Consider the following 12,426-nt stretch of genomic DNA (forward strand, 5'->3'; position numbering starts at 1 on the left):
CTATTGCCTATACTATTATGGTTTCAGAGAGAGGTTTTCGAAACCTAGAATCATGATTTTGATCCTGGCTTGAAATGCCTTCATAATTGCATACAAATGACATTTACCCCCTTAGAGAATCTGTCTGTCTGTCTGTCTGTCTGTCTGTCTGTCTATCTATCTATCTATCTATCTATCTATCTAGTCCTCTGCATGTCTAAAGACGTGTACTCCTGCCCTGATGGCTCTACTGTACTGTTGTCTGTATCCCTAAGGCTGATTTTTTTTTCTCATAGGTGATCACAGATCATGCGGGTGTGCCATGACACAGGTCTGTTTCACGGTATGCAGTCTTGTTGGACCAGGTGGGGCACCCAAAGTGCTATCCTTATAGTGGTGGAAGGCTACAGCCTTCGCCAGGTTTTAAGCAGCACATGCGCCGTGGTAGCAGCATACTGTTTAGTGATCAGTAGTAGTGAACAGATCCTTTTTACCCTGTCACTGGATTGAGCCCAACAGGCTCACTCACTTTAAAGTTCCACTGCTGTGTGCTTAACTCACCCATGGCCTACTTCAGGTAGATGTGCAGTGCTGCGCAGGAGCAGTGACTCTGCGCTAGATGTGTGTGCCTGGGAAGGGTACAGTACAGGGATTTTTATATGCTGCTGCCTGCTGTACTTATTATTGTTTTAACAGTGACTTTGAAATATCTGCACCTTCATGCACAAACCAAAGGGGCATCGGTTGACTAAACTGGTTTGATTTGTGTATGCTGCTGCCTGCTGTACTTGTTATTGTTTACAATGTCATTGTGAAATATTTGCGTTTTTATTCACAAACCAAAGGACCATAGTCTGATTAAACTGGTTAGATTTGATTTTTGTATGCTGTTGTGCTGGTTATTGTTTGACCAGTCACTTTGAAATATTTGCGCCTTCATATACAAACCAAAGGGGAATTTGTTTGACCAACCTGGCTTCATGTCTGCATACTGCTGGATTTGTTTTTATCACGCACTTTGATTAAAGTGTTTTCACCTTGGTGCAAGAAGAAGGGGGGATTGCTTTACAAAACACGCTTGAGTTTTGTATATTGCTGGATTGCTGATTCTTTTATTATGCACTTTGAAAGTATTTGCACTTTTTCCTTTGCTTCACCAGCTACAGTTAGTATAGATTCTGTCATTAGGTACTTGCTAATATGGTTTGTTTTTATCCTACATGATGCGTTAATGAGGGAAATGTTTTCACTTGTCTATAATATGTGCACCTGAAATCGTGTAATTAGCTCTGTTTACAATACAGAAATGATAAATACAGACACACATCTGCATCAATGTTCCGAAGCATCCAAGCAGTTTTCATCCTCAGCCTTGTGTGCCTGCCTGTTTATGCCCTGCTTACTAATAAAGCCCTGATGGTAGATATTGAAATTGCATCCTCAGTTCATTTTAAATACTATAGAGTGGTTCATACAATACAAAATCCCTGACAGATGCAAGCGTGTGGCATGCAGATAATTCACACCAGTTTATTTCTCTTGGAGCTGGCAGGATACTGGGTTATATCTTGTGTACTGCTCTTGTATATTGTCAGTCAAGTCTGTTAAATTTCAGATTTGGGTTTGTCTTTCAAAGTTTCACGTTATTTTCCATCAATGTCAATTCTAATTCAGACCCTATGTAGTTGTTCTTTGTTCTGTAGCGATATGCAGTTCCTCAAACAATAGGACCGCTCCTTGGCATTGCTTTGATTCCGGTCTCTGTTAAATAATCTGCTCTTGACAATAATGTTGTAAATGGCGTAGCTTATATGTTAAGAGTGTTTCTTACTTTCTTATTCAAACTTTGAGTACGCGATGTAGAGGCATTTCATTAAATGTTGGAGGTTTCAATTCAAAATATACCAGATTTTTTGGCGGTGGGGCAAAGTGGTGGGCGGCCTCCTCCATATACTTTGCAGGGGGGCCCCCTCAGGTTTCGTTACGCCACTGTACCTAGGTACGTTTACCATCGAAGTACAGGGCATAGTCCTGTTGTTATTGAAAACATTGCTTTTCTCTCTCTAGCTTCCCATTCTACTTCACATAATAGCTGTTTTCTTAACTTCTTTTGTTCCATCTCCTTTCTCTTCTCTGTCGCGCAACTTCTCTTGTCTGTTCTTTTCTCTATGCCCTCATCTTTTAAATGCTTTTTTCATTTTCTCTTTTTTTGTGTTCTCTTTCTATTTCACATTCTCATTCCGATATACTCGGCTGCCACATAAGTTGTCTTTTCTTCTTACCATCTTCTTGTTCTGCTCGTCGTTCTTTTTCTTGTTCACTACCCTTTTTCCATCTGTCTTTCTCTCTTTCACAAAATTGTTTTTTCTACATCTTTCACACATCTTTCTTTTGTCACTTTCCTCTCATCTTTTACATAGTTGCTCCATTTTCGAGTTTATCTCCCTCATATTGTCTCGCTTTTTATGTTTTTTTGGTCTGATTATTTTAGGAAGAAATGGATACCAGACCCAAGGTTTCATCGCTCCTCAACCATCTGGCCAACTACACCAACCTGCCACAGGGAGCAAAGGAGCATGAAGAGGCAGAATGCTTGGGGGAGGGCAGGAAGAAAACCTATAAGGTGAGAAGTGGAGAGTGGCTGAGGATGTCACAATGAATAATGAGCACAGTTGGAGAAAGAAGAGTTTTATTTGACGCCCATTTGCTCCTCATGGGATGTTATATTATGAGAAAAATAGATCTCAAGGACCCCGTTAACATCTATCACTCACTTGTTTAGCATAGTATAGCCCCAAATGTTCCAGCGGATGTTAACACATTAAGCTGTCTTTCTAAAGTCCAGGGTTGTGTGTCAAACGGAGGTCCTCTGCTGTTCTCCTTTGATGTAAAATAACAATTCCTAATTATAGTTTGCCTGCAAGTTAAGGCATGCGAGGTCAATTTGTATTTCTTTACAAAAAATTGCTTCCCATGACCCGTTTTACAAGGTGGCTTCTGAGAGGACACAGACGGTACATTTTGAGACACATTACCTTAGGATTTCCAGATCACTCCATAAGGTCTTTTTGGCTCTTCAGCCCTTTCTTCAAGTGACCCGTTCCAGGTTAGTGATGGCGCACATGGGCAGTGCCACGCCATACTTCTGGATAAGGAAAATAGGAGTTGCTCTCCCTCATCATGGAGGGCATGTTATGGCTGCTCTCTCACATACCAGAGCTCAACAACTAGAGGGCAGACAACCCAATGAGGCGTCTTAGCCCCGCACGTTCTTAATGCTTAATTCCGTCTTTAATTTCCAAAGCTGCCTTTGTCATTTCCCAGAATATCCTGCTCAAATGATTCACGTTCAAAATGTCCAAGGTGCTGCTGGTGCCGACTTGATGTGGAAATTCAGAAATATGGATGGACGAAAAGAAGACTTTAATTGCTGGTGGAAAGACATGGAGGTTGAATGGGAGAAACATGGAGTTTTTCTTGGCCTCCTTCAAAACAAATCTACTCTTGCTGTAACATCTGCCATAGCATTTAGCCAGCTTGGAGCCTCGTGTGCCTTTGAACCGTACTCTTGGTTCCACCGGTGCACGGCCTTCTTTTATCCAAGGCGCGGACTGAAACAAAGGCATTTTCTGCTTCAGTTTGTTTTTGCCTTCACTTTTCCTCACTTTTGGAAATCCTGCTGGAACTTCATATCTGGCATTCTTTGCTTTTACCTTCATAAACCCGAGCCTCTGCCTGTAATAGATTAACTGGTCCCTTTCGAAAGCAGCGATGGTGCATGAGCTAGGTTCGGTGCCACAGCTGCTAGATGGATGGCTGCGTACGTCCCGCAGTGACATCACCTGCATGGGACAGACCCTGCGTGCAGTGTCAAATCACTGCATGGACCTAATGCATCTTCATTGGCTTCTTCTAGTAGTTTTTTCTTGGAAAATATGTGTAGGGTGGCCCTTTAGCTTCTCTCCTGTACATTTTGCAAGCAGTACACTGGGTGTTTCCTACCAAAGTAATGCTTGATTTGGCCAGGAGGTTCTGCCAGATCTAATTCCCCTCTTTCTTTACCCTTTGCTATGGAATCTACCCCCAGGTTGGCACTGGAGAGAAACCAGGACCCAGCTGTAGGATAAAACTACCTTTATTGTGACTTTGTTACTTTGTCTGTTGGCCTTTGATTAATAACCCCCCCCCCCCCCCCCCCCCCACTGACAGCCGTAAACAAAACACTGCGTAGCAGTGTGTGATGTAGCAAAGAGATAAGGTGGTGGTGGGTACCTGGTGAACGGCCCCTACTCCATCTATGGAATTCACCTGCCCAATAGTGCTCTGCAGCAAGCCAGGAACCAGCAAAGGACAACAGTGTGCGAGTTTCTCTCCAATGGAGTGCTTGCTGCTCCGAGTATCTTTACATAGGTGATGGTAATGCGGAGGTACAGTCTACATGTTTATGGTTCCACTAAACCCACTAAAGCGGTGCTTTCTGTTCCCACTGGTGTTGATGCAGAGACACTGGTGTCATGGGAGAGGGCATAAAGGCTCACCAGGCCTGATTTAGAGTTTGACCAATGGGCTGCTCTGTTACAAGCGTGATGTATATCACGTGCGCCTTATTGCAAGTGAATTATGGGCTATGGCACTTGTAATAGGAGGGACAGGATCTCTGTCAGCTTTGTGACAGGGTTATCTCTCTGCCAAAGGCCATAAGTTACTATCAAGTTCTCCATTTTTAGCTGACTCTTAATGCTCCTCTCAGCATCATGCTTTTTTAGATTAGTCTCTGTGCGGTAGCTTGTTCTATTGCTAATTATGAATAATAATGCCATGAAGGAATGCCTTTCATTTTTTCACAGTAGATGATAGCATTGTTTTCTACCTATATATTTTCAATATGCAATAGCAGAGGAAAACTGCATGTGTCTTGTTGCATGTCCTGGGAACTAGAGGGTGGGGGCCACCACTGAGAAGGAACATGAGCTTTATGGCCAGCAGTAGAATAGTAGCCAGGCTGAGCAACCTGCACTGGGATGTGTATCACAGAAATATTGTTTGACAACAGCTTCAACTTTAAGCATAGGTTGTGTCAACATTTGAAACTGAATACTGTAATGGCAGTGACAGGAATTGTGTGATTGCTGCACTGTATAAAATGTTGTGCCTAGTTAAGAGGGTATTATCCGAGGAGAGTATCCTGCTAAGACGGCGTGGGCATTTCATGGAGGTCTTATGGGCTAGGAAGATGGTATCAATATTTGAAGTCACGAGCTATGGGCGCTGTATAGACTTCTTATGGAACAGAAGCAGAATCTGCATTAAATTAATGATTTAAGAACATTTATTTAACTGGATTTTATGAAAAAGTTTAGCAGAATGGTTCAGCAACATCATCATATTTTTCACAAATTCATAAGTTTTTAACTCTTTCTGCTACACATTGTATTTAACGGCTGATATATCCACGGAGAATGGCAGATAATTAGTTGCACCATTTTCACTGCAACCGTTACTAGATCTGTTTCCCAGGCTGACTTTGGTCTTTCTTCTCTGGCAGTCTCCAAGGATGGGAACCTTCATGGGCGTCTACCTCCCTTGCTTGCAGAACATTTTTGGAGTGATTCTCTTCTTGAGGCTGACTTGGGTCGTCGGAACAGCTGGTGTGCTTCAGGCTTTCAGCATTGTCCTCATGTGTTGCTGTTGTGTAAGTGTGATATAATACAATACAAAATAAAACCATGGACAACGTAATATATACCAACTTGATTACACCGGGGGAGTGCTTTACTTCTCCTTTCGCATTTTTTACCTCTCAGTCTATTACTTTAAAGTTTACTTCTCGAAAACAATATTTAAAATATTTTTTAAATGGCTTAAAAAAACAAAAATTGGGGAAGATGCGGAAAAAAGTACCAGGAAACGAAAAAGTTGAAAGGAAGATTAAAAAAGGCAGTAGAGAGTTCACCCATAAGAAAAACAAGGACAGAACAAAAGGAAAAATATCAAAGAAAACAAAAGGGAGGTGGGGTGAAAAAGAAAATGAAGAAAACGAAAAAAAAACAATATGGGGCTTACTCTCAAAAGAAAAAAAAATGAGTAAAAAGAAAAACATAAAATGAGTGCAATTGAAACTCTTTATTTCGGTAAAATACAATAAAAGAAACATACGTTTAGGGTAGACATCATGCATTCCAATTTAAGAGGGAACAAGCCTGTATATGTTAAAAATAACTACAGTTAAGAAATAGAACTGGTTATCAAAAACTGTGAAAGCGCGCAATAGGATACCTAAGGACAATAGTTATCATATAATTCGTAGCTTTTAAGCCACAGACAAGCCAGAGATTACTGTGCAACGTGGCAGTATCCCTTATCTAAAGTGCAAATGCATTCGTTAAATAGTTCTGTGGTCGTCAGACCATAACATTACGTTCAAAGGCATCACACAGCAAGATTAAAATAGTTGTTTAAAAACTTCAATACTCCCAATAAGAACACATTAATTAATTGGTACTTCGGTTAACCTGAGTTCAAGGGTAAGAGAAGACTATTTACATTTTAAAACTTTAAACTAGTGACCATTGCGACGATTAATCTTGATAGGACGGGTCATCACATCTAGAATTCTCAGGGGTGAATTAGGAGGATTGACAGTGCCTTCCTTCTATTTGCCCAAGAGTGGCCTAAGAACTTCGCAGTTGCGCACACGAATAAGGGTCTTGCATCAGATTTCCAGAGGCGCAGGGCCACTCTAGAATCTCGAGTTCCAAGTTGTCTGCCAACTGGGGTTAACCATTTACCCCTGGGTTTTGCCTATGATGTGCAGGCAAAGAGGACATGCCTATTGATTAGTGCAGGCAGGGGTAACAAGGGCAGCCCTTAGACTGGGCTTTGTAGTACAGCCAAGAGTTTATAAATACATTGATTGGCAGACTACCATGCCTGAATTGAATGTAGAGCTTCCGGTCTGCCGACACCTTGATTAAGTCAAGGTAGCTTTCTAGAGAGCGGCTGACTTTGAAGTCTCTAAGTTCTTCAGTTAGTCTGCCCTGGTTACTATTAAAGCCTGCATTTTGTTCAACCCATTCCCAGTATAGTAGTTTGATCTGTCTTCTGGTATGGGTTGCTGGGCAATCAATATGTCATGGTAAGCCAATGCTGGACATAAGGCTTTTAACATGTTTGATCCAGCCTATCTTATTCGTGGTGTCTAGGGCACAGACCTCATTAAAAGCTGCGAGATAGGGTGTCAATTCGTTGGTAGTGACAATCCTCTGCCAAAATCGCAGGGAGCGGAGCTTTGCTAGATCACTAATAAGTGTAATGCCCATATCGAGCTTTAATGGGCAAAGGGGAGTGCTTTGCAGGAGGGGGACCAGATATTTGAGGAACTTGTTCTCTAAGACTGTGAGGTCGCTTACTCTTACCATGCCCCACAGCTTGACCCCATATATGGCACTGCTCACAGTTGCAGCTATACAGTTTTAGTGCTGCTGCTATTGGCTTAGTGTGAGAGAGACAGTTTTCCTTCCTCAGGGCCCCGGTTACCCGAGAACATTTATGGTAGGCCTTGTTGAGATGTCTCCAGGCAATACCCTCAGACAGTTTGATTCCCAGGTAATCGAAGGAACTCACTCTCTCTAAGGGGATATTGTCTAAAAGCTGGTTCCATTTGAAAGACTTATGGGGTTTCAGCAACATTAGCTTCGTTTTGGAGATATTTATTTCAAGGCCCCTCCCATCGTAGAAGAGCTTGAATTGATTGGTCACAATGCGGGTTTTAACTGAATGCATGTCCATGGTAGAGATTTTTCGAACATGTGAGAGGAGATCACTGACGTGAGCCCTTGTTCGTTTGCACTGAGGATCTTCACTGCAGCAGAAAGCCCGGAGGACTCCATTGCCCACATCCCTTAACGGCTGGAGCCGCCACCGTCACTGGGTCTGTGCCAGGAGGCGCATTTAAGCCGTTCCGGGCTCCCGCAGCATGGGAGCCCTTGTTCTTTTGCACTGAGGCACATTACAGCGGTAAAAAGCCCGGAGGACTCCATTGCCCTCATCCCTTAGCTGGTAAGGAAATCTACTACCTTTTTTAAACTAGGTATAATTAATAACTTCGGAAAATGGGTAAAAGTAAATTAACGCCGACCATGACTACCAATGGAAATCCCGCAGGCAAAAATGTGCCAATAACTAACTATTTGAAAACCGCCATGGGACTGATTTAACAAGATTGTCCAAGTGGGAGAATGCTTAGCTGCTACAAAAACAGCACTAAATGCAGCTCTAAAAGAGACTAGGTCAGATCGGACAGTTTTGGTGGAACCTGAACCCATCTCAGAAGACCAGGCTAAATTGTAAAAATAAGGAGATAATGTACCAAATACGGATAATTTAAAAGAGGGCCCATGCATATCGACCCTCCCACTTGAGATATCCATACCATCAAATAATACTGACTTGGTTTCCCCACTGGCCAAAAAGAGCAAACAACAATCAGTAAAAATGAAAGTACCATCTCCAAATCAGCCAATGAACCCGAAAGCTAAGCAAAAGAAAGGAAAAAATACACAGTAGAGGCAAAAGGAACAGGGGCTGACAAATAAATAAAGTATACACAAGGTATCAAAACTCTTTTAAAAAAATTGCATGGAAAAATTGACAATATTGAAAGGCGATTAATGTTGGAAATTAAGTCGGCGCAAATTTTTTTACCCACTTAACTGATTTGGTCACAAACCTATTGCCTCCAGAAATTCCCCATAAGGCTACGCCTGGTAGAGACCTGGATGAGAAGACAAAAGTAGGGCATAGTTTCCCAGTTGCATCTGAAAAACTCTATCCGACGACGGGGCCACAAGTAAAGGAAGTGTTTAATATACAACCTACCGTAACATCAAGAGACTATAATTTACGTAATATAAATCAAACAGGAATTGAAGGTATTATAAGAACAAACCCACTGTGAACTGCTGCCCAACGAAGTCTGGCCAGGTCTTTTTTCCACGTATCTCCCCAGGCAACCCCCTATGTAATCGTTTTCAAAAATGTCCCGAAATTGACAAGCAATACTGATAAAGCCGGATTCTTATCTGTCTTGCCATCACCAAGAATCCTCTCAGGTCGCCAGGATCTTTTTATCTGCTAAATAGTGTAGAGGGAAGGAAATCCAACATTAACACATAATCAAAGGAAAATGAATTTGAACTCCAAAGGACCACTGACTCCAAATCTCAAATTTTAGGGGTTTATTACAAAGCCAAAAATAGCTGCACATACAAGCACCTCAGCACGAGGTTAAGAAAATAAATGGGCACTAATACAAAAAAATATCCTACGCTGGAGTCTTATCCGACTCAGAATAAGAAGAATAGTCAGCTCTAGTAACATCAGGCAAGCGATAATCACTCCAATCTCTACATTAGAAGACATTAACCTGAAAAGGAAATCAGTTAGTCTATCCCTACTCTATCTCTAAGGTGACATCCCTACTTAGCATTTTCCCTCCCAGGCAAGAGAGTAAAAAGGTGTCAGAAGTGAAGACTTCCTTAGAAGTACACTCACTTAGCCAGAGCTCGTTCTAAGATGCTCCTTCTAGCTCCCCATCTAAACCTCGACTCCTCAACCCACGGGGCACTGTCCCTAACTCAAAATCCCAAAAACGTAGAACACGCCCTCCGGCACACCTCTTCAGCCAGGTCTTCTCCCAGTGATTTTCCAGTGAAACTTGTCTCCCTTCCAACGACGGTTTACTTGTCCTCTGGTCCCAGGCACCTTCTTCGCCAAAAGTATCATCCCTACATTCCAGTATACTCCCATATTGGCTTCTCAGGCCATCCTGACTCCTGAAACAAAGAGTTAGTTTCTCTAACGAGTAGGTGTCCTTGCACCTGCAACAAAACATGGGAACGAGAAACTTTCCACTTCTCTGAGATTTTCTAACGTCCTGAAACTCAAAGCCTTACCAAGGGAAATCAATTTCGGCCTACAATATTTAGCTAACATAAGATACGAACAGGCCTTTCTCTTTAAACGTATATGCGATCAGGCCTTTACACAATTTAAACACACTCTTATAAAATCACACTATAAACCTTGATTTCATTACTCTACATATATAAGAATAAGCAAACCATACGTGCAGACTTTAATATAGTGCACGTTTAAACCTAATGCATCACATTACACAAAAAACAATCCTTATGCGTTAACTAAAATACATTTGCAATTAACTACGACATTGCTCTTCATAAATGGCATGGTTACATTTCTAATCGCACTATTCTAAGCAGATTTTAGTAACACATTTCTAAGTCACACGTTAATATGGGTCCTTTAATATGTGGGTGCGGAATAACCGTGATTATGGTGCACCCCTACAATTTTTGAAACAACATGGCGCTCTCTCAGTTCCCCCCACCCCCCCTTTGATGACTAGTGTCATCACACCATTTCACAATTCCCTTGGAGAAAGAACCGACCTAAACAGTGCTTGTTGCCATCCTCCCCTGTCGGAGTCTCTCCATATTCTTAAGGTTCTGATATTGACTGTCCTGCAGTCTGGCCATTCGCATTTCACTCGCTCTGAGAGCTCTCTCAACTCTATTTCCTTTATACCACGTGTAAGCTCTAATGAATCCCCACAAGCAAACCACAAAAACCACACCAATAACAATGATGAGTGGTTTTAGCACAAAGCCAAGGAACCCTTTCCTAAGCTGGCAAACCAACTTCCCACACGACCAAATCCTTTACCAATCTTTTCCCACACACTCTCTTCAGTCAAATCCTCTACCTCATTATGGATCGTGGTAATGTTGCTTATATATTTCTCCAGATCCTTGCTGTTATCTGGAATATACGTACAACATTCCTGAACTTTCAATAATGTGCAGACTTCGCCCTCTTTTGCTAATAATACATCTAAAGCACGTCGGTTCTGCAAAACCATTGTCCTTATCGATAACATCTCTCCATCCACAAGTATCAGTGACTTCGCCGTATTTATTGACCACTCATCAACTACAGTCACCAATCGTCTGATCTTCACATCATTCAAAACCACACCCAAACTAGGTATCATTGCTCCAAAAATATCTCCAATCACTGCTCCTGCACTCACAGCTCTCTTCACTCTCGAGTGCTGTCCATCCTCCAAAAGCTCCAAATCGTCTGCATGGTAAATCTTCGGAAAATTGATTCCCAAATAGCACGTAGCATACCAATTCGCAGGCAACCTGACATAGGCATTCTTTCCACACACATAATAAACAGTTGGAATCACTTGCACAGAGCCTTGCAGAAAGTTCTTAGCAGAATCTTCCATGGTGAAAATATGATCACACGCACTCTGACCCACCGGAACCTTTTCATAGTAGGTCTGATAACGTCTCACACACAACTTCCCTTTCTGCTCCTTGTCCAATGCTATAGGACCATAACTTCCTCTAGCTCTATGAGATCTTTCTTCTTCAGTCCAATCTACCGGACTCTCCCCTGTATTTCGAGTCTGTGTTAACTTTCTATATCTATCTTCTACCTGATCTACGAATTTCTTCTCTACATCTGACAATGAACAGGTCAAGTTATGCCGATGAGCATAAGCCGTATCCAATTCCAAAGACGGTATGAAGTACTTCCGAAGTCTGTCCTCTGACTTATATTAGTCATACTTATTCAAATGCTTGTAAGCTGGAACTTCAGGAAGCACTGCATCGTAATTGGAAAATAAATTCTCAAACTGACCTCTCTCATAGAAGATACTAAGCAATAAACTACATGAAATTCCATACGTCAGTGGAAGATGGTGATATCTAATACCCTCGTCCACTGAGACAGGTAACTGCATACACACATAGCAGTCTTTCGCATCCATTGCATCCACGTACTCATACAGCAGCCATGCATACGCATTAAGCTTAAAATTACCTTTTGACAAATCTATGTGAAATCTACGACTCTCTTCGATTAGTAAAGCTCTTTCAGCTCCTATGGTGACCTCCTTTTGGCTAGAAGTGGTAGGTGTAGGTGTTCCCTGTACCGCCGCTTCCTGCTCATGTGAAACCATATACGAAGCTACAACCACAATGATTATAGAGACTATCACTCCACCTACAAGTGTACCTACTACTAATTTGGACCTACGATGAGTATTTCCAGCATCCATGATCTCACAAAGTTCTCAAAAGTTCTTGGTTTCAGCAGGAAACAATTAAGAGTCTCTTTTCTCCTCCAAACGTTGCTTGCTAACCAGTTCGAACAATACTCAGAGAAGCTGGAAATACCCTGACTATTTCAGTTGCTTATTTACACAGTCCACAAAAAGACTTCCCTAGCTTTCTTTCGTCTTCTCTCCGGAAAGTCCCTATCTTTATTCTTCTTCCACTCGGGCCTAGGTTATCTTCTTCATAGACTTTTATTTACAATAGTTCGCTTTTCAGTCCAAAATAAGATCAGCTC

At 41.9% G+C, this 12,426-nt stretch overlaps 1 protein-coding gene across 3 annotated transcripts in view; it reads left to right on the top strand.

Moving 5' to 3' along the window:
• LOC146869374 (solute carrier family 12 member 6-like) overlaps positions 1-12,426 on the top strand; it is a 720,118-nt gene that overhangs the window by 241,888 nt on the left and 465,804 nt on the right. For all 3 annotated transcript variants that reach the window (XM_085599658.1, XM_085599660.1, XM_085599655.1), the window contains 2 exons: positions 2,471-2,602; positions 5,525-5,671. In XM_085599658.1, the coding sequence (XP_085455784.1) occupies positions 2,471-2,602; positions 5,525-5,671 (279 nt within the window). The remainder of the gene's footprint in view (positions 1-2,470; positions 2,603-5,524; positions 5,672-12,426) is intronic.

Source organism: Triturus cristatus, chromosome 1_1, assembly GCF_964204655.1.
Source record: "Triturus cristatus chromosome 1_1, aTriCri1.1, whole genome shotgun sequence".
In the NCBI taxonomy this organism is placed as follows: Eukaryota; Metazoa; Chordata; class Amphibia; order Caudata; family Salamandridae; genus Triturus; species Triturus cristatus.